The sequence below is a fragment of the Rhinolophus ferrumequinum genome, chromosome 23 (genome assembly GCF_004115265.2).
Source record: "Rhinolophus ferrumequinum isolate MPI-CBG mRhiFer1 chromosome 23, mRhiFer1_v1.p, whole genome shotgun sequence".
Classification (NCBI taxonomy): domain Eukaryota; kingdom Metazoa; phylum Chordata; class Mammalia; order Chiroptera; family Rhinolophidae; genus Rhinolophus; species Rhinolophus ferrumequinum.
Window position 1 is genome coordinate 27089616 of NC_046306.1, and position 23764 is coordinate 27113379.

The window sequence follows — 23764 nt, forward strand, 5'->3', positions numbered from 1 at the left end:
AACGTCTATGAAGAGGTATAATGCTACTGAGAGTAGAAAATTATCATTACATTTCCCAATTATGAAGAAAGCATGTTCCTATTTAAGTTGTTTCTTTATTCAGCAAATATTTCTGTAACTATCATGTATAATAGTGGCTGTAAGGATACCCCTAAAAACGTTTTCTTAAAAGCAATGCTCTTAAGAAAACTGTATTCCTATACATTTTATAGCATTGTGAGTTTTTTTTTCTGCTTACAAAATAATAAAATTGAGTGGAAAATTTAAGTCAATTTTAAAAACAAACAAACAAAGAGATTTAGTTCTATTTCTTCACAATATGTTCAGTAGTTATGTCCAGAATTTTTTTTTTTTTTTAAACAAAGAACTCTTGGAAAATATTAGGGAATAGTACACACAGTATAAATAAAAAGATGGGGAAGTTACCCATGGGCTAATGCCATTTTTGAAGTAGATTTTGGGAGAACATGGGTTAAAATAATATCCTATGTTTTTAGGCAGTAACACGTAAACAGTGTCTTGGGTCTAGAGCCTGAGATATGCCTGGCACGCTCCTGCTATGGGTTAGTGTTTGAGTCTACTGCCCTCTAGTGACTACTTTTTACACATTCCTGGGCCCTACCAAAAAAAAAAATTTTTTTTTAAATGTACCAGATGTGTTAAGCCTTTGTATTATAATGCATTCTTTGCAGTTTTGTGCCTACTGGGGATCAGACTTAAAGTTGTTAGAGGTTATTTTACTCTTTTGAAATCTGAGAAGCTAACTTGTCTTAAGGCCAGCAATGTCTAGTTATTGCACGTGCTTTCTATAACTTGAGGACACCTTTTAATTTACTTGCTTGATTGATTGCAGGTTAGAATGCAGACGTAAAGAATGATGTCTATATGATCTTTTAATCTATATTGTGCCTAACATTCCCTAATATTTTCCAAGAGTTCTTTGTAAAAAAAAAAATTGTGGGCATGTTTACTGAGTGTATTGTGAAGAAATAAAACTATTTTTATTTTGCTTGTTTGTTTTTTAAATTAATTTAAATTTGCCACTCAATTTTATTATTTTGTAAGAAAAAAACTCACACTGCTATAAAATGTGATAGGAATACAGTTTTCTTAAGAGCATTTTCCAAGTAAAATTTGTACTTTTTTTTTTTTTTTAACAAAGATAGGACCAAAGGATTTAAATTTGTCTAGGAAACACAGAGAGCCCCAAACAAGATGAACTCAAAGAGACCCACACCATAATTAAAATGCCAAAGTTTAAGGACAGAGAGAGAATCCTAAAAGCAGCAAGAGAAAAGCAACTAGTAACTTATAAGGGAGCTCCCATAAGAATGTCAGCTAATTTCTCAACAGAAACTTTGCAGGCCAGAAGGAATTGGCAGGAAATATTTAAAGTGATGAAAAGCAAGGACCTCCAACCAAGATTACTCTACCCAGTAAAGCTGTCATTTAAAATTGAAGGACAGATAAAGAGCTTCCCAGACAAGAAAAAACTGAAGGAGTGCATCACTTCCAAACCCATATAACAAGGAATCTTAGAGGGACTTCTTTAAGACAATAAATAAATATAAACAAATAAATAAAGAAAACAAGAATAATGAAATAGCAATAACTACATCTACATATCTATCAACAATTACTTTAAATGTAAATGGATTAAACGCTCCAGTCAAAAGATAGGAGGACTGAATGGATAAGAAAACAAGACCCTTACATATGCTGCCAATAAGAGACTCACCTCCGATCAAAAGACACACGCAGACTAAAAGTAAAGGATTGGAAAAGGATATTTCATGAAAATGGAAACAGACAAAAAAACACTGGGATAGCAATACTTATACCAGACAAAATAGACTTTAAAACAAATGCTATATAACAAGAGACAAAGAAGGACCCAGTAATCCCACTTCTGGGTATTTATTTGAAGAAACCCAAAATACTACTTCAAGGGGACATGTGCATCCATATATTCATTGCAGCATTCATTGTTTACAGTGGCCAAGAAGTGGAGGCAGCCTGGGTGTCCATTGATAGATGAATGGAAAAAGAGTAGGTGGTATATATAATGGAATATTGCTTGGCCATGGAAGGGAATGGGTTCTTGCCATCTGTGGCTGTATGGATGGACCTGGAGGGTATTGTGTTGAGTGGAGTATGTCAGACAGAGAAAGACAGATGCAGTGTGATTTCATTCATATGCGGAATCTAAAAGACAAAATAAACAAAACAGAAACAAACTCATAGACACAGAGAACGTTTTCATGGTTGACAGATGGGAAGGGGATTGCGGGGTGGGTGGAAAAGGGGAAGGGATTAAGAAGTATAGATTCGTTGTTACACAGTGGTCGTGGGGATGTAGGATATAGCATAAGGAATATAGTCAGTAATATTGTAATAGCTATATATGGTGTCAGATGGGTACTAGATTTATTGGGGTGATAGATGGGAGGGGCTTGGGGGTCAGGGTGGAAAATGTGAAGGGATTAAGAAGTGCAAATTGGTAGTTACAAAATAGTCATGGAGATGTAAAAGTACAGCGTAGGGAATATAGTCAATAATATTGTAATAACTGTATAGTTCCAGATGGGGACTAGACCAGTGAGGGGAATCACTTCTCAAATTATGTAAATGTCTAAGCACTGTGCTATACACCTGAAATTAATATAAAATAAAATTGAATATAAACTGTAATTGAAAATTTTTTAAAAGGGGGAAAAGGTGAAGGGGAATAAGAGGTTCACATTTCCAGGTATAAAACAAATAAGTCATGGGGGTGTAATATACAGCATAGGAAATATAGTGAATAATATTTTGATAGCATGGTACAGTGTCAGTTGCTGGACTTATCATGATGATCACTTCTTTAAGTATATAAATATTGACTAACTATGGTGTACACCTGAAATGAATATAATATATGGCAGCTATATTTTAATAAAAATATTTTTAAACCTCTGCAATAAAATAAATCAAATTAGAAAATGGTCAAAAACATGAAAAGACATTTCTTCTGAAAAGGATATTCAGAAAATGTTCAACATCTTTAGCCTCAGGGAAATACAAATTAAAACCATAATGATACTTATCGGAATGCTAGAATAAAGAATAATGACAACACTAAATGCTGGTGAGGACGTAGAGAAACTTGGTCATTCATACAATGCTGGTGGGAATATAAAATGGCACAGCCACTCTGGAAAACAGTTTGGCAGTTGCATATAAAACTAAACATACAACTTCCATATGACCCCACAATTACACCTCTGGGCATTTATCTGAGAGAAAGGAAAACTTACCATTCATGCAAAAACCTGTACCTGAATGTTCCCAGCAGGTTTATTCCTAATAGCCCCAAAGTTAAACAGCCCCGATATCCTCCAACAAATGATGGTGCATTTGTACCATGGAATACCACTCAGTAATAAAGAGGAACGAACTATCAATACATGCAACACTTGGGTGAATCTCCAGAGAATTATGCTGCATGGGGGGATAAAAGCCAATTCCAAAAGATTGTATACTGTATGTCTCCACTTATAATATTTTTGAAATTACAAAATTTTTAGAAATAGGAGAACTGATTAGCAGATGTCAGGGTGTGTTTTGGGTGGGCAGGAGGGAGGTGGGTATAGTTATAAAAGGGCAACGTGAGAGATCCTGTAGTGATGGAAATATTCTGTATCTTGACTGTGGTCTTGGATGCGTGAAACTATACATGTGATAACATTGTATAGACACAAATGAGTACAGTGAAACTGGAGAAATCTAAATAAGATTGTTGGATTGTATAAGTGTCAATATACTATAGTTTGAAGTACATTGGGGGAAAGTGGGTAAAGTTTCACGTAATCTGTCCGATTATTTCTTAGCTCTGCATGTGAATCTTTAATTATTTCAATAAAACTTTCCATTAAAAAAAATCTGTTAAGCATCAATAAATAAAGGCCTTTTTTCTTTTAAAATGCTTGCCAGATCATCTTTTTCCTGTTCCTTATGTTTTTTTGTAATAGTTTTATTTTTCTCTGAAACAACTTTAAAAATCGTTATACAAATAAACAGTTCCCTCTCTTTGATCAATTTTCATTGTTTCTAATGTTTGCTATTATAAAGGGCTGTGTCCAACATCCTTCTGGTTAAACCCTTGAATGTAACAAATTATTTTTCAAGCTAAATTCCTATAAGAAAAATTGCTCTATCATATGAAAAAAAATTTTTGTTTCATGGAAAATGTTTTCTTTTTGTTAACTTTTTAAAAATGTATTTTTCAGTTACGGTTGACGTACAATATTACATCAGTTTCAGGTGTACAAAAGAGTGATTAGAGATTTATATACAGTAATTTGGTACATATTCAAGTTTGTCGTCCAGAAAAGGGATGAAAAACACTTTTTCCAAGACTCTTATCAACACTCGTATTATAATTTTTTAAGATTTTGCTAATGATATAGATAGAAAAAAATCATTTCTTGTTTCAATTTGCATTTCTCTGATTATAGTGAAAGGAAGCATTGTCATTTTGGGGGGCATGTTTTTTTCTATACCTACTAGCTTTCTGACCTTGGGCAAGTTGCTACACTTTGCTTTGCTCAGCTTTCTTATCTGTAGAATGAGAATGATAATCTTGTCTGCTCCTAGGCTGTCATGAGGATTGAGTGAGGCACCTGGAGCTTCTTACACTTAATAAACGCTAGGTATCATTACTACTGCTGCTGTTAAAACGAGTACTGCCACTGGGGTTGTTTTTGGACTTTCACTTCTTTACTGAATTCCTTTCAGGAAGAGACTAAGCTTGTAAAAGAAAATAGTTATCTAATTTTGTAGGAGAAGGTTTAAATCTAGTTGTGATTATAACTAGTGCAGCAGTTCTCAACTGAAGGTAACTTTGTCCCTCAGACGATATTTGGCAATGCCAAGAGGCATTTTTGGATGTTACATCTGGGGCAGGGGGACAGTGCTATGGCATGTAGTGGGTTTAGGGCAGAGATGATGCTAAACATTCTACAATGCACAGGACAGCTCTTCCCCACAACAAAGAATATTCTGGCCCAAAATGCCAATAGTTTCGAGGTTGAGAAATCCTAGAGCAAAGGTTCGTCCCAGCATGTCTTGTTAGGTCATACAAAGCACGTTGCTTTTTTGTACTCTGAGACATCATTTGTGCCTTTTATCATTAAAAAAATTTTTATCCCTATATTTCCAGATTTAAATTTTAAGATTTCTCTAGGGGTTCTTAAGGCTGCCATTTCTATTTACTTTTATATTTAAATAATTTTATATACATGGATTGGCAAGGTGGCTGATAGGGCACATGTTCCACCTTCTTCCTCCCACCTAAAACTCTGAGGAATGACTAGAAAAATTATATCTGTGTTTATATATATGTTTATTTCCTATTTCCATCTCCATTTCTATCCCTGTATCTCTATCTCTGTTTCCATATCTCCTGGAAAAGAAGAAGGCGTGATCACTATGGACCAGAAATTTTGAGTCTCACTGAAGGCTGTCAGTGAGAAGAGGCTAAGTTATACTATGGTAACAAACAACCCCCAAAACTAAGTGATTCAAAGCTATACAGTTTGTTTTTTACTCATCCTCCATGTTCATTTTGGGCTGTCAGGATGCGTAGTCTCTTAGGGACCATCTCAAATGTTGCCATTGCCATGTAGAGGGAAAAAGAGAACTCCAGAGGGTCTTGCATCAGTAGTTGAATGACCCATCCTGGAAGTGACAAGCATCCAAACATCAATTCAACTCACAACTCATTGCCCAGAACTATTTACATGACCCCATTTCCATAAAGGAGCCAGGAGGTGCAAACCTGTCAGTAGCCTGGAGAGGGGAGAATTAGAAATATTTGTCATATGAGGTCTGACAATTAAGTTTGCAAACTTGTTGCAATGATGGTGCTAACCTTTCTTGATATCAGAGGGATTATTCATTATGAATTTGTACCAACTGAACAAACAGTCAACCAAGTTTATTATTTGGAAGTGCTGAAAAGGCTGCATAAAAAAGTTTGACGACCTGAACTTTTCGCCAATAATTCATGGCTCTTGCATCATGACAATGCACCAGCTCACACAGCACTGCCTGTGAGGGAGTTTTAAGCCAGTAAACAAATAACTCTATTGGAACACACACCCTACTCACCTGATCTGGCCCCCAGTGACTTCTTTGTTTACCCGAAGTTAAAGGAAATATTGAAAGGAAGACATTTTGATGACATTCAGGACACCAAGGGCAATACGACGACAGCGCTGATGGCCATTCCAAAAAAGAGTTCCAAAATTGCTTTGAAGGGTGGACTAGGTGCTGGCATTGGTGCATAGCTTCCCAAGAGGAGCACTTTGAAGGTGACTGTAGGGATATTCAGCAATGAGGTATGTAGCACTTTTTCTAGTATGAGTTTGCGAACTTAATTGTCATACCTTGGTATAGCTTTACTGACTCCCTCAAAGGCCCAGATAGAGGACATCCGATGGAAGGAAGTCAGCACAGCTCGAAATGAGCACAGGGAAGAACTGAGGAAGGCGGAAGCAGCCTCTAAAGATAAAAGGAGGATGGGACTCTGTGCACAAAACAGAGTGATTTATTAGAGTACCGTGATAGCCTGGGAAATTGATGCCCACCTATCCCAGAGATGGAAGAATCAGTAATGCTCTATTTTAAAATTTAGCAATTTTTTTAATGTTTAAACATTTAATGTGCTGTGAAAATTTATAAAATCATCTCTATAAAGTCCTCTGTTCAAAATCATTGTGCCTAGTGTAGTGCCAGGTTACATAGTGTGTGCTCTGTAAATACTCATTGAATTGCGTGATGGCTCTAACCTCTAACATTACCATGAGAAAAAGCAAGCACTGTTTTAAAAATAATTTTTATTATCATCATCATCATCACCATCGTCGTCGTCATCTTGTTATCCTACCTCACAGTTAAGGTTGGTTTTGGAAACAAGTCAGTGCCCTGACCCCTTGTGAGGTCACTTTAAGGACTTTCTCCTGCCCAGCAAGCTGCCAGCATCCACAGAAAAGCCCTGGGGATTTAGATCCTGGCTTCCCTTGTTTTTCAGCTGAGTCCTTATTTTGTCTTGCAACTTCCTAGCCCCACCCACCATGCCTGCTCTTCTCACCCTCTCAGCTGCGTGAAAGGATGTCCCTGGTCTTCCAGGCCCAGCTTTCCTGTTGGCGTCCTCTGCCCTGGGTCTCTGGAGACACTAGAGGTTAGGAACAGGCTCTAGAGTCCGATTGTCTGGGTCCAAATCTGCCATGCATTCACTCTATGACTTTGGGCAAATTACTTCATCTTTCTGGGCCTCATTTTCCTCATTTGAAAAATTTGAACAATGCTAGTACCTATACCATAACATGCCGTGGTAGTAAATGAGGTGATGTTTAGAATGTTTTTAGAATGGTGACTGGCACTCTGAATAACTGATCTGTGGTATCGGTTATCACCGTAGCTGTCGGCATTACCTCCCTCCAAGCTCAAAACTCTCTGGGGAGGAGTCTCCATGTCTCTGCTCAGCTTTGCTGACCTGGATGGTGGTCTCTTTGACATTAGTGTGTTTGAAGTCAACTACCCAATACTCCAGAGTCCCAGGATATCATTTTTAGGGCTGGCCTAGTCTCAGGTTATTTCTAGCTTTTAACCCACATAGCTTCAGAAAGTCATTTGCCAGCTCTGTGCCCTGGTTTCCCTGTGTGTGAAATAGGAATTATATCTTTTTCTTTCCAAGTCCCAGGGATTTTAGTTTTCTTTCTTCTTTGGCTCTATATTTCATGCCAACTTGTCAATTTTTGTGCGTCATTAAAGCCACCTTCAGTCCTTGATATGGAAAGGTAGGTGTATAAATAAATAAGGAAACACATAAAATAAAGAGTAGTTATGAAAGAAGTCAAAGCATCATACATGTACAAGACATTTTTAGCCAGTAAGTGTTATCAGTAACAGATATTGGAAAACCCACCTCGTCATTATGTCTGTTGAGCTCAGAAATGTGCACATCATTGTAGGATTTATGTGATAACTCCACAAAATAGGATATAAGAAAAATGAGGTGATAAACATGCTTTGGTCCTTTGAAGATAGAAGTTCTGAAATAGTTAGATAGCAAAGCTGAAAATATACTTTAAACACATGTGGCCAGACATTTTTAAGTGGAAGAATTACTACAAAGATCATAATAAATCAGCTTCAGGAAGTGCTCACTGCAAAAGTCACGCACAGAAATGATTACAAAGGGGAGCATAAAGTCACCTGCAAATAGTAATCATGATAGCTGATGTTTTCTGAGTGTTTACCCCAGGTAATCCTTGAATAATCAAAGAGATACTGTTTTAATCCCCATTTTACAGTTGAGAAAACTGAGGCCCAACTTGGTTATTTAGCCAAAGCTATGGTGGAACTAGGCAGTGCTCTCTCAGTGACCACCACAGACAATACTGTCCCTTAAACCAAGGGTTTCTTCAAGCGGCACCCTTGTAATGTAGCAATGCTTTTCAAGGTTTCTTCATAGAATTCTCTGTCACATACACTACAGGGTTGGGACCAGTGCCAGGACAAAGTGAAATGGGTTACATTTTGCTCTGGCTCCCATCTGGCTGATTGCCAGCCCTGGCCTTCCCTCCTCGCTGTCCTGGGTTTACTCTTGTCCTTGGCATACACTGAATAAGGCCACAACACTCAACTCAAGGAGGATTGTATTTCAATAGGACATTGGTTTTCTGGGGGGGTGGGCGCTGGGGGCATTGGGGATGGTTCTTTTTTTTATTGCGGTAACACTGGTTAATAACATTATATACATTTCAGGTATACAGCGTTATAATTCAATGTCTGTATATTCTATTATGTGCTCACCACCCGAAGTCTAGTTTCCTTCTGTTACCATATATTTGACCCCCTTTACCCATTTGCCCTCCCCACCCCCTTTCCCTCTGGTAGCCACCACTCTGATGTTTGTATCTATGAGTTTATTTGTGTTTTGATTTGTTAGTTCATTTGTTACTTTTTTGTTTCATATTCCACATATGAATGAAATCATATTGTTTTTGCCCATTCCGCCTCACTTATTTCACTCAGCATAATACCCTCAGGATGTACCCAGGCTGTCACAAATAGCAATATTTCATCTTTTTTTATGGCTGAATACTTCCATAGGACATTCTTGAGGCTCTAAGACATTTGCTCTTCACCTTGTTTGACTCCAGATCCCTTTGAGAATAGAATAAAAGCTACGGGGGCGCGGGGGGATGAGGGGGTGGGGGAAATGGGCTTCAAATGTGGTTTGTGGTTTCAGGGGACCCCACCCAGAAACTTTGACCTTGAATTTAACATTTAAAGGAATAAAGCAAGAATGACGAGAGGAGGTGGTGATGTGCTTGCTCTTTGGGGGTTGGAAGACTGTCTCGCCTCCTCATTCCGAAGAGGAAGCTGCCTGTGCCTATGGCTGCATCAATAACATTAACCCAAAACATTAGTATAGAGCAGGAAAAAAAATAATCTAGCTTCCACTCAGTCTCCTGTATGTTTTTTACATGACTTTCGACCTGCAGGCCAGTTTTGTTTGTTCAGTAGTTGTCACATCCTGTGATCTTTGTCTTAGAAGGATTTGTGACTGTACAAGAACATTTCAATTCTGGCGTAACACAAGATGTACCCCAGGAATTCCATCACCGAATTTGCACTGGCAGATGTCCATCCGCCGTTTCTGTTACCTAAGTGTGTATACCAGTGCCACTTTACTTTTTGTGATTGGCATGGAAACGCATGCTGGTACATCAAACAGGAACTTGAATTCAGAAGCAGGATCTTGTTCAATTTTGCATGAGATGTTTCCTGTCGACTTGGAAAACTTGAAGTGTTTGAAGGCAGGGGTAGGGGGAAAAAAAACACAACCCAAGAGATTCTGTACATTCAAAGACTCCTTGACAGTTTGTTTACTGAAAAGCGGGCTGTGTGTTGGTGGTGAAATAAAACCTTCAGTGTCTAGGATTCTGGGGGGGAGGGTCCCCTGAAACCACACACCCCATTTGAAGCCCATTTCCGCCCCCACCATCACTCCCCATAGCTTTCATTCTTTCTATCAGATTCTCAAAGGGATCTGGAGTCAAACAAGGTGAAGATCAAATGTCTCAGAGCCTTCAAGAATGTCCTATGGAAGTACTCAGCCATAAAAAAAGATGAAATATTGCTATTTGTGACAGCCTGGGAACATCCTGAGGGTATTATGCTGAGTGAAATAAGTGAGGCGGAATGGGCAAAAACAATATGCTTTCATTCATATGTGGAATATAAAACAAAAAAGTAACAAATGAACTAACAAAACAAAACGTAAATAAACTCATAGGTACAAAAATCAGAGTGGAAAAGGGAAAGGGGGTGGGGGAGGGCAAATGGGGTCAAATATATGGTAACAGAAGGAAACTAGACTTTGGGATCTGCAGTCAAATAAGGTGAAGAGCAAATGTCTTAGAGCCTTCAAGAATGTCCTATTGAAGTACTCAGGAAATCTTGGTGGAGTCCAGGCAGCGGGAACCCTGGCAATATTCCACAGTGATCACCTGAGGGCAAAACAGAAATCCTACAACACTAACCCAAAAAGCCCCTTTTTTCTTCCAGAAGACAATATTGTCTTGACCGAGGAAAGCTGTACCTTAATGCTCAACCCATGCTTCAATAGTCATGAAGCTTCAGTGATAGGATTGTTTCTATTTTTACTCTCCTTTATCAATAGGTACCCCGATCCCCCTTTTGGTTTCTCTAAATTAAGGAATTAGGCCTTTATATAAGTGGCATATTTTTCAATTTCTTAGAAAGGGTAAAAAGTAGATTATTTGAGGCAGATAGCAAAATAGGAATGTAAATGGTTGAACACTCTGCTAAATTTGTGAGCAGATAGAACTGGGCAAAACGTGGTAGAGCTGACGGCTGGGCCTGGTGGCCTTCATTTGTCTGTTGAATGGGGAGAAAGTACAGCCATTGGGACTTGAGGGGCTTTATCACTTTTTACTTGGTGTCCTTAGATGACTTAAAGAACTTCTCTGAGCCTTAGTGTTTTCATCTGTTTTATGGGGATAATAATACCTGTCCAATGGAATTGTACACAGCAGGTGTCACAACTGACAGTCTCCATCCCCACACTTTTACCTCTTGTTTAAGCATCAAGCTTGATGGTTTATAATTTATAGACTTATGGATTGTATCTTTTTCCTCCCTGTTGAAAATTAGAACATTTGCTTGTCTTTTTTTCTTCCAGCATCTATCTTATCCCTTGTGATGTTTAAGAAACACAGATCATTTTCCTGTGAGGAAGCGAATTATAAATGCCTTGTGTCCATATCCACTCTTACCAGTCAGGCATGCAGTTTTGATAATCTCCTTTCCAAATTCTGAAGGAATTAGGTTGAGGCCTAAAAGAAACCAAACAACTGAATTTTGATCCAAATGGAACAGAGACCCGTGGCGTTGTCCCAGGAGCTGGTGAGGTTACCGGCGTCTGCTTCCTGCCATGGACAGATACATTCAGCATCACCATGTCACTGCACAGTGACTGGAGACTTGGCTTTCCTAGCCATCTTGCCTGTCCATGATATGCTGATCCGTGACGAGACCAGCATTCCTTATTTACATTCCATGTTTTTGTTTCTGTGCACCCAGAGGATGTGAACTGAGCAACCTGGGGTGGGGGGAAGGTGCAGAGTGGTGACAGTGAAAGTTGCTAGCCTTCTGTCACCACCGTCTCCACTAGAATGCCATGCATTGTATCTTTCCACTGTAAGACTTGCTTTTAGCACCTGAGAGTAAGTGAGTGGTCTTGTAACCATTACTTACAATTTTCTGCCTTGAATTCTTATTTTGTTCATGAACATGCTGCCTTAGACATCAGTCGGCTAGCAGCCATGGGCCAGGACAGCGCCCACTGCTTTCAGCTGGAGCTCTGCAGAATAGTGCTTCTCCTCGACCGGCCTTTGCCTTGTATCCGTCTCCTGTGCTGGGCCTAGGGCAGCTCTCGGCCACATTTGATTGTGCTTGCATTGTGATTCAAAATTGGCACAGTGACATCACTGGTTTAAAAACAAAAATTAAAATCCAGAAATACAGTGTAAACTCCGAACTTCTGAGAATATTTCTGAAAATAGTACCCATCCCAGTTATTCAAAGCAGTTTCATAAGTACCAGAGTCCTATTTCTGTGGAATGTTCCTGATTTGGCAAGTTCCAAACCCTAGAACTATTTTAACATTGTTGGAAAAGAGACACTCCTTAGATTTCCTTTTGGAGGATTTAGCCTTTCTTTGTTAAGTCTCAGGATTCATGCTCCCTAGAAGTCACTGGTGGTTTCAGATGATGAGCTGTAGAGTTACCCAATACATATCTTTGTTTTAATTGTAGACTTACTGCTACTAGTCTTTGGGGGGAGGTTCCCACTTTGGTATATGTATGATAGTTATGATGCTTGTAATAAAGGCGTTAGTCATCCTTTCCTTTAAAAAAAATAGCTATAAAATAAATAGTACAGAAGGGTATAGAATAAAATGTAGAAGCTCTGGGTCTCCTTAATGTTTCTCCATAGAGGTAATCATTGTAAATAACTTTTGTATATCTTACCAGACATTTTTCTATGCAATTATAAAGGTATACATACATACAGCTATACATACACATGCATACATATACACACATATACATATACACATCACACACACAGAAACAGCACATATATCTATTGTTTTAGAAATACAAATGGAATTTTACCATACATATCATTTTTTATCTTGCTCTTTTTACTTAATGCTGTATCAAGGCATCTTGCCAAGTTAGTATGTGTAGATCTCTCATATTTTTAATGGCTGCATAGTATTCCATTGTACAGCTGGACCATAATATATTTAACATGATGTTTGTTGATGGATGTTTAGGTTGTTGCCACTTTTTTACTCTCACAAACTGTCTTGTAGTGGATCTCTTTATCCATGTCTTACCTGATGCATTTGGTGACTATTCTCATTAGTTGAATCAGATCTTGAGAATTATATTACTGTATTTTTAGTGTTATGGACTATTTATTACAAAGCCTAATGACCAAGTAACAAAAGATTTTCTTTAAAATGCACAGGAAACATATTTACAGATGGTGGAAATGTTATAGAAGCCAGTTTAAGTTAGGTTAATCTTAATTTTTTCTAAGGGTTAATTCATGGTAAAATATTTGTTTTAGAACATCAAATGTATACACGATGAAGGAGTTTAAGGGGGTGGCATTTTTAATGAGTTGCCATAGTGACAGATACAGAACTGTGGCACGGACATCATTAGAATGTACTTCCAGAGGTGGAACTAAAAATAATAATTTCTCATTAAGAGGAGGTGAGAAATGTTGGGGGTGGATTTTTCTTTCTAAAATTGTGTTCATTAGTGGCTAAAATGACAGATTTTTAAAAATCACGAAAGAACTAGATGTATGACTGAATAGTGAAAAGGATCTGAAAGTACATGTTTGCACAAAGTAGACAACCCAATTTAATTCCATGAAATGAATAATTACTGTTTAGAGTAAATCTCGAGGCCATGAACAGATATGGCTCTCCTCGTGGATCCTTAGAATTAGATTCGTTTGCTCTGAGTACACGGTTAAATCTTTGTTTCCCTTTATGGGCACATCCGTATGGTCAGGTGATTAGCAGTGTCCATGTAGGGAAAGCTGTCTGATTGCATGAGGTGGGCCCCAGTGCCACAGCCCAGCTTACACCGTCCTGAGGGGACTGTCACTCTGCCACCAAGAATGAGCCAGTGCAGTTGGCCCTCGGCAGCGCCTGCTCCAGCCCAGGACAACTTTTCTTTTTACTGTTATCGTGTGTCTTACAACAATTGCCTCTGTCCTCCCTCATTTGTGTAGGTGAACTCAAGTATTGACTCTACACCAGTGGTTCTCAACCAGGGGTGATTTTGCCCCCCAGGGGACATTTGGCAATGTTTGGAGACATTGTTCGTTGTCACAACAGTGGATATGCTATTGGCATCTAGGAGGCAGAGGCCAGGGACACCACTAAGCATCCTACAATGCACAGAACTGTTCCCCCCCCCGCCCCGCCCCATGCCAATTCCTGGAGCTCTTTCTCTGTGAAGCTCCCTCCTCTCCAGGCCTCTGCCTCACAAATTCCAGGCACCTCAAACTCCAATCTCTGTCTCCTTGGTGAGGAGACTGCTGTCCTCGGCTTGGATCCCCCCTGCTTGCACTGTGGACGAGAAAGTACCTCCAGGCAGAAAGCTGGGCTGGCAGTCATAGACATCTTGCTTGTTTCCCTTCTCCCAGGGATCAAAGTCCTATACTACCTGTGTCTAGTGTCTGAAAAAGTTGTTTCATACATTTTGTCTGGTTTTCTAGTTGTTTACAGCAGAAGGGTGAGTCTGGTTCCACTTACCTTGTCATTGCCAGAGACTTGTTTATTTAGATGTTTTTCTCCCACTATTTCTCTGTAGTAAGTAAAGGCAGGGATCCTGTCCCCATTTTATCGGTTAGATGACACAGAGTTGCCGAGAGTGAGTAAGAAGCCTGAAATCACATACTGAGTTGGTAGGATGGCAGGAACCATGGATCACATGATCTAGCTCTTGCCTCATTAAACTAGATCCCACCTGCAGACCTAAGCACACCAGGGGATGTTACTGGTTATCAAATGGCAGAGACAAAAGCGACGGAGCCAAAAAGAAGACAGCAACAAAAGTGATAGAAGAATGGGGTAGGGGAAAGCTCTGCAGCTGTATATTAGGAGAGAAATTTGGGGCAACTATAATAACCCCAGGAGTCGCACTGGGCATCACTCTCTGTCACCCATAATGACACTGAAATAATAGCCACCATTTACTCCACCCTTACCGCTGCGCTGAGAGCCTTCAGTATGTTACCTCGTTTAACTTCATTCTCTATCAAAGAACACACTATTATCCTTATTTTACAGATCAGGAAACTGAAGCTCAGAGAGGCAAAGTCATCTGCCCAGAGACACAGCTAATATGCAGCAGTGCTGAGATTTGACCCAGATCTGCAGACTCCAAAGCTTGTGCTCTTTCATTATGGTTTCCCATCAGGGGTTACCTCTTCCTGACTCATTTTTGTTGACTTGCCTAATGTTTTTCCCACCTCATTCCACCCCTTCAGGAGTACCATTTATTTTTTTTTTCTGACTTTAAAACCAATACATACTCACTGAAGGAGAATTTGAAAATACAGAAGATTAGAAGGAAAAAAATCATCTATACCCCTTACCCTTCTCTGTTATTTCCAATCCCAAGATTTGCTTATTAATGGTAATGCTCACCTTTATAACAGCTTTGCCTTCTTCATATATAGTAAGTACTCAATGCAGGCTTATTGATTTCAGACACCGTAGAAACTACATAGAATATTTAAAACATCATGTAACTTGCTAAGACACTCACACCTTTGTGTCTGCCTGAAGAACTACTGGATTCCGATGGATACACGATGAGGACTTGATAGTCTTTTTAAGTGCTTCACCTACCTACATGCCATGTTAAGTTTCATGGCTCTTACAGCTCCTTGCACCATGTTATACCCACACACACTCAACAGATACCCTTTGATTAATTGATAGACCTTCAGGGATGGAAAGTAAATTCCATGCATTTGTTCATCAAATATTCAGGGAGTACCTACTATGTACCAGGCACTGTGCTAGCTCCTGGGGTGAACTATGAGCTAGATGCAATCTCTGCCCTCTTGGAATTTACCATCCAGTGATAGAAAACCCAAGAAACTGGCCTCTGAAATGTTCAGATTACAAGACATTCTCCCACAGTGATATTTTTACCAGGCAAACTCAGGTTGATTGTCATGGGGAAGTTTTGAAAAAGAATAGTTGTGAAAGGCCAGGTAAAGTTCATAAAATCAAGAAGGGAAAATGTTACTTCAGGCTGATATATTAGATGATAGCTTAGCCCGCTGCCATACTGTCTCACGAAAGAAAGGTTTTATTTGTGTCTCCTTTGGTCTCGTCTTCTTTTCATCTCCAGGTTTGATATCTAAGCTTTAGCTTGGGCCTTTGATTTACAGTGCTCTGGAGAAAGAGGTCAGAGATGACAAAGCCAGCCAGGCCCTACCTCAGAGCCTGATGAGTTGACCTAGTTTTGGAACTGGCTTCAAGCTACACGGAGGATTTCAGCAGATCGTGCAGCGAGCACCTGCTGGGAAGGCAGCTCCCCTGAAGCCCCATAAAATAAAGGGTTTCCCAATTCTTCTTTGAAATATACAATTTGCTTGGGTATTGAATGTTATGACAGCAATTTATAGTCCTTTTGAAAAAACCTTTTACTATCTGAGTTTAATCGACTGAAAAAATAAAAGATTATAGATCCATCAATTATAACTATATTAAATAAGAGGCTTTAACATTATGTGGCAGTCTATAACCAACATTTTTTTAACCTTTAAAATATGGTTTGGCAAAAACTTTGTTACAGCATGCTGGATACTGAGGGATAGGGAGTTTAAATGTCTGTTGGAAATAACCATCAATTACCCAAAACTCAGTGACTTAAAACAAGGATTCATTGTCTTACAGTTTTGGGGGGTCAGAAATCTGGGAGTGGCCTAGCTGGAGGTTCTTGCTCAGAATCTCAGGAGGTTGCCATCAAGTTGAAGCCTTGACTAGAGCTAGCAGATCTGCTGCCACGGAGATTCACTCGTTGATTCTTAGCTGGAGTCTTCAGTTCTTCTCCACAAGGGACTCTCTTTCCACACGATTGCTGACTGTCCTCAACACATGGCAGTTGACTTTCTTCAAAGTGGATCCCGAGACTGGTAACATTTATTCATTCCACAGGTATTGATGCCCATTGTGTGTCCTCACGGAGGATGCAGCATGGGTTCCTAGTATCAGCTCATTGTGTTAACTTGCACTCCTTTGCCAATGAAACATAATTTATTTTTGGTAAAACACACATAAAGTTTATCATTTTAACCCATTTAAAGTATGCAGTTTAGTGGCATTAAGTACATTCACATTGTTATGTAGCCGTCACTCACTATCCATCTCCAGCACTTTTTCATCTTCCCAAACTGAAACTCTGTGCCCCTTAAACACTTAGTCCCCACTCCCCTCGTCCCGTAGCCCGTGGCAACCACCATGCTGCTTTCTGCCTTTCTGGATGAAATGCAATGTGTTTTTTTCCTATGTATTGGCCATTCCCGTTTCTTTACCTATGAATTCTTTGGAAATGTCCTTAGCCTATTTTCCCTGTTGGGACATTAGTATTTTTCTCACTGAGTAGGAAGACTACACCAGGAAAATTGAGAGTGAACAGGTCAAATATTTTTAGTTTTTCAAGCATTGTTAAAAGATTAGTGGTTTTTCTCTGCCTGCTCTTGAGTCCTGAGAAATTTGCCCTTTTTTGCCCCTTCCTGGCTGCTAAATCAGATTCTCTCAACTGTTTTCTCTCCTTAGAAGTGGTGCTCATAGCCTGTTTGTGGGGAGGTTGAGGCACTAGGAAAATACAAAGTTTTAAAGATTGTCAATACACTTAGCTAAACCATGTCCCTTCCAAAGTACTTTATGGACTCTCTCCTGTGGCATATCCAAAGAGAGGCTGTACTCTTCTAAAACAAATTAGCAGTTTGAACCTGAAAGGATTTCACAATAGTGTCACAATATTCACAATAGTGTCAGCTTTTCTTGGCTCCTGTTAATATGAATGTATGGGACATCACTGATTAGTAAGTGTCATCCAACGGCCATCCCTTCTTGTCAGGAAACGCAGAATGTGCTATTATATAATCGTAGCAACCTGTCTTTGATGTCGAGTGAACAACTGCAGAAACAAGCCATGTGCTATAATCCCATCTTTAACTGTCCAGGGACCCAGCATGAGGCTACGAACAGAAAGGCAGAGGCCAGTCAGTACCGCCGGTAGCTAGTATCCAACGCCCACCGTGTGGCTGCAACCCCCAGCCCAGGTTTCTAAGAGGTCCTTATTGGATTCCTCATTATAACCTCGGCTGGACTGACCCGCTTGGCAACCCACAGCGCCAATGAAAAATACATGCGTCTGACGAGGGAGCATTTTCCCTTCCTCTCTTTCTCCTTAAGGAAAGAAAGTGATTGCTGTGGAAGTTATTTCCGACATTAATAGGAACACGTTGGCAGGGCTTTCCTGGCCAAAGGGAGACAGCCCGAGTTAAGATGGGGGAGATGCCATTGAAAATAACTAACGGGAGGCGCTGTGCTGTTTGTTCCATGTCTCTAGCACTCCTCATTTTTCAGAGCACTGTTGTTTTCGCGATCTTCTCTGCTGCAAGAGACCTTAAACAAAGGTTATTGATCAATGTTTCCCTGACAGTATACATTTTCATTCTGAGAACTGGTTGTTATGCATCTGACTATGTGGGAAGCACAGTTTGCATTTTCTGGACCACTGGGGGTTGTGATGTGAGCACCATTGGAAGGAGCCCTGGGCCTGGAGGAAGGAAGCGGCTGCTATGGAGGCCAGCTGGCGTCAGGGGCTTTTCTTTACCATCACTGGATATGAACTTGGCTGCAGGTTATTTTTCTGTGCTGCCATTTATTATTTTTATATGGTAACAAAATAGAATTAAACTATGGTCTAAGGTCCTACAGGAAAAATTATCAAGTTTTATCAATTCTCTGTAACCACAATCCTCTTTTTCCCATATTGAAATAACTATATGATTTCTTTTGATGATGTGACATTTCTTAGGAACATAATGATGGTTTTATAGCAGAACCAACTTATTTATTTGGACATGATCATTTCTTTCTTTCTTTACTTTTTTCTTTCTTTCTTTCTTTTTCTTTTCTTTCTTTCTTTCTTTCTTTTTTTTTTTTTTTTGAGGATTTCTGCCATTCTGATACCTGTACAAAATTGTATATTGTCAGTGAGGCAGAGTTTGTATAAGGTAACAAGATTTTCTTCAAGTAGCCTTCAGTCAGCAATCTATACAAATGGTTTTCCCAAGAGTTCTCATTATCAGTGCCTTGCCGCCGACAAGATCTTGAATTCTGAAGGCCCCTTCTCTGCCCCTGCCAGAGGGGTCAGTCCAGCACAGAGGTTGAGTATATAACTCTGGCACTGGGCTTCCTTGAATTTGAATCCGAGCTTTACCACTTACTACGGTAGCTTGGGACCTTGGGCAAATCACTTGATCTCCCTGTGCCTCAGTTTCCTCACCTATTAAATAGAATGTCTCATAAGGAAAGTGTAAGAGTGAAATGAGTTATGTTAAAGCCTGTGGAATAGTGCCTAGCACATGGTAGGTTTCACATAAGTGCTGTGGTCTGTGCTGGTCTGTCATTCCACGTTCCCCACCACCCTACTCTTCACCATCATCACGACCTTCCGGCCCCCAGTTCTCTCCTTTTCCCATAGGTATCTCCCCCTCTGCATTTGCCTCTGATGCATTCACAGCCCCCCTGATTTCCTTGCTGCTTGACTGGATTAGTTCAGGTCCTGGTGGGGAACAGATGACACCGTCCAACCAGGCAATTTGTGGAAAGCTTAATAAAGAGATTATGTACAAGGGTGTGAGCAGCTGTGAGGAAACCACAAGGGGAAGCACAGTACCGGGGCATAGAAACCCTGAGAGCATGTGCTCACAGCAGCTGTGCTGAGTGGGCTGCCCGATTGGAGCTATGAGCTTGTGGAAGGATGCAGCCCGCTAATGGCAACCACCCAGGAAGGGAGCCAGAGAAGTAAATAGTCCAACCTCACCTTTCTCCCTCCTTGCATCTCCTGCCAGGGTTTCCATGGTTCCCAACTCCAAGACAGAGGGCTAGGGTGCCCACCCATGCAGTCCATGTAGTCAGCCTCCCAGTGCAGAGCAGGGTGGAGCCCCGTGGATCTAGCCCAAGGAGTAGGTGGAAAATGTCTGCACAGTGCCCCGTGGTACCTGCTCTGCAGTCCCCATGCAGCCTTGAGTCATCACCCCTTGTAGTGTGGTCCACAGCCATCTCTCCACCCACAGGCCCCCTCTGTCTCTGCCCCCATACCCACTGCTCTGGTCTCCTCCCCAGCCATTCAGCCAGTGTACAGGCTGCTCATCAAACACTTCATGACCTCTTTTCAACTTTTCATGCCCACTCCCTTTCCTAGGAGTTCCTTTCCCTCCTTTTCAGCCGAGAGAAGTGCTAATATTCATACAATCCAGCCCCAAAACCCTGTTCTCTGCAGTCTTCCCTGCCTGCAGTTAGGTTCCCTTGCAGCTGACTGTGCGTGTACTTCGTTAGGCTGCATTTCGTATTTGTGGTCTGGAGGGTTATTCATGGGACCACTTCCTCTGTAGGCCAGACCATCCACTCTGAGGACAGACGACACTATATCCATCTCTGCATTCCTTTGTGGTTGAAATAAAAACAAGTGCCCCCCCCCAAAAAAATGTGTTGTATTCAAATGACTAATGAAAAGGTGCAATAAATATCACTTACCCGGCTAAAGATGCTGTTAGTTATGAATAATGGATTCAGCATATTTACGTAACACTGATTAACTATATTGCATGTTGTACATAACCAAGTCACTCCCTGACGCTCCTCCTCCCCATATCCAGATTTACTTGCTATCGTATTCTCTGGGAGCACCCTGTGTGTCACTTATTAGAATTTATCTATGCAGTTATTTATTGCTTGTTTTACTTTCTCTTCTAAACTTTAGCTCCATGAGAACAGGGAGTGTATCAGTGATGTCCATCACAGAGTCTCCAGACCTTGGAACAGTGCATGGCACATAACAGATCCTTCAGAAATATTTCTTGAATGAATAAATATATCGCGCACAATAGTACATGATACGTCATAACCTCAGGAGGCCAGCAGAGTGGGAATTCTAGGTGCGATGGAAGGGCCCATGATGTTCTTTCCTGTGCCCCTCAAGTCGTTCCTTACTGCTTGAAGGGGTCATTTCTTTACAACCCCACGCTTCCATCATCAGAGCAGCCCCCCTTTCTACTTGTAAGGGAGCAGGTCTTGTACCAAGACCAAATTCCCCTTTCCTTCAGTCTCCATAGGGAATATAATATTTGGGTAATTATTTTTCTGAAATTATTCTATTTCCCACTTCTGGGCCCCAGTTGTGTTTATTTGTAGCTTCTTCATCTGATGCTGCCAAGCAAAATATATTTGATTGTTATTTGGACCATTTCAAACCTATTCCGTAATTTTGAAAATGTGTAATAGGCAGTATGAAGTCTTATAATTGAAAATTGGCATCATTTTATATTATTCACTATTATGATAGTCTAACCAGATTTTATTATGAATGAATGACTTCAGGGGTTCTTTTTAAAGGTCACAAAGGATGTTTAATATCCTCGAAAAAGATTCTCCTTTTTGGAAACAGGAAGTAGCAACACAGCCTGGAAACCTTAATTTATTTAAGTCCTATCATTGCTCAGTCATCTTTTCATCTGCCATTTTTTCTGAGGTTTAATATTCTGGAAAAAAATGTTCTGGAAAGGAAATTAAAGTTGGGGCTTGAGATAACAGGGGTCCTATGAAGCTAATATACTGAAGTTATCAGAAAAAGATCCTGACTCCCCATTCCCCCCCCAAAAAAAAATACCTAACAAGAACAATAAAATGATAAAAAGCAATTAGTTTGGAAGGATTGAGTAGGATTGTCTAAAGTGAAAACATGAAAAAAATTAGACAGATGGACTTCATAAACATGGGGCATATTAACTCTGGGCCGAAATTGTAATAGGTTTTTACTGATGCATCTGTTGCAAACTAATTGCCTCTTTTCTGCCTGATAACCAAAGTTTAAGTTTGGGGGTTTCGCAATAGAGGCAATTAGAAGCTCGACATTGTCATATTTTTCATTAATTTACCAGTGAGTGGTTGGGTTTATATGGATAATTTGATGTATTTTGAAGATAATTGTAATTATAAGTGTGTTATACTAGACAGCTTGTTTTTTATAATATAATTGGCCTTTAACTACAGTATAATTTCTTCTGCCCTTCTGGTCAATAGCCTCTTCTTTAGGGGAAAAAAACGCCACCAAGCATAGACAATACCTAAGAAGATAATATTTTTAAGGTAGATAGAATGGTTTGGGGGCTCTCAATCTTGGTGACAGAAGATCAGATTTGAGCCAGGTGTGATACAGGATGCCACCATTACAGCTAGGAACAGGCAAAAGCAGAAATGGATCCTAATTCTCAGATAAGCTATTATACCTATTTGTAGTATCTCTAAAAGCTGAACATTTGTATACCCTGCAACCCAGCAGTTCCACTCCCAGGTACGTACCTAGGAGAAATGCATCCATATTTTCATGGAAAAACATGCACTGAGATAGTCATAGCAATCACTAATTGTAACAGCCATAACTAGAAACTGCCCAAATGCCCATTAGCAGGAGAATGGATAAATAAATGGTTGATTTGTCTATTCATACAGTGGAATTCTACATACATCATTGAAAATGAACAACCTACTCCTCTACATAACAAAATGGATGAGTCAAGGAAGCCAGACACCAAAGAGTACCTACTGTATAATTCCATTTGTATTCAGTACAAAAATGGCAAAGCAATCTAAGTGTTAGAAGTCAAAATGACAGTAACCCTTGGAAGGGTAATAACTGGAAGAGGACACGAGAAGGGCTCCTGGAGTTCTGGTGCTGTTTTGTTTCTTGATCTGGGTGCTGGTGATACTGAATATGTTCCATTTTGTGAAAATTGACAGAGATATGATTTAGCGGCTTTCATATGTGTATATTACAATTTAATAAAAAGTTTAAAATATATCCATTTAAAAACCGGGCATTGCAATAATTTTCCAGTGAGACTCATTAGAAAAGGAAGATGTTAACAGTGACACTTTGATGAAAGGTTAAAGGGCACCCGGGTACTGCATTGTCTTTAAGCAGATCCTGTTATCTACCAAAAGAAACCACAGAGACACCTCAACTTAGCTGTGATGGTTTTGTGAAGAACCCTGGGAGCTCATCCAAATCTCCATTTCCCTTAGGGGTCAGCTGTCGTTTCCCGGTTCAGTGAACGTCTTCTGGCACCTCTGATCTCTGTTCTCTGTCTGTAAGCTCTGTTTACAGCCATTGTCAGAAGAACGTGGGTTAGCAATTAATAATGCTCTAGGGGTTTTATTCTTTTGGTTCTTCCTTGACTGCAAGGTTATCAAGGTCAACAGCCCCACCTTTCATTTCTCCATCCAGGGTCAGGCATTTGGTGGACATTTAATAAATATTTGACAAATGACTATTGCCCTTGAAGAAACAGGAAATGAACAGATGCTCTGCCTGAGGCAGAACAAGCATTTGCTTTGAAGTGGCAATAGTTGTGTTGCTTCCTTTAAATTGTTTCTGTTTGATTTCTCTAGTCCTTTGATATCTCTCTCTCTCTGTCTCTCTCTCTTTCTCTCTCTCTCTCTCCACCTCACTTTAAAATTTTTCTTGTGGGTTTATTGTAGAAGATTGGGAAATAAGAAAAGGCACAAAGAAGGAAAAGAGAAACACCCATAATCCTTCCACTCAGAGAGAAACTCTTACTATTTTGCTATTTTTTCTTTTCCTGTAATGCCATTGCTTTCACGCCCCCGTCCTCCTCTCCCCTGTCCCTTTTTTTTTTTTTATTTGTTAAGATTAATGAGAGTGAGTCTAGGAGAGAAACTAATCCATATTTGTAAAGGATTCTTGTGGAGAATAGAAACCATATGTGTTACTGCCTGGGTTTTCCTTACTATCCGTATGTGAAGGTGTTAACTTAGAAAATG

General features: G+C 39.9%; 1 protein-coding gene across 7 annotated transcripts in view; it reads left to right on the forward strand.

Moving 5' to 3' along the window:
* The window catches only part of SHLD1 (shieldin complex subunit 1), a 61859-nt gene that overhangs the window by 10885 nt on the left and 27210 nt on the right, over window positions 1-23764 (forward strand). The window contains exon 3 of one of the 7 annotated variants that reach the window (XM_033095264.1): window positions 14960-16366. The exons of the other annotated variants lie outside the window; for them this stretch is intronic. Within the exon in view, the coding sequence (XP_032951155.1) occupies window positions 14960-15036 (77 nt within the window). The 3' untranslated portion in view covers window positions 15037-16366. Of the gene's footprint in view, window positions 1-14959; window positions 16367-23764 lie in introns of those variants that run through there. 7 annotated transcript variants of the gene reach the window in all.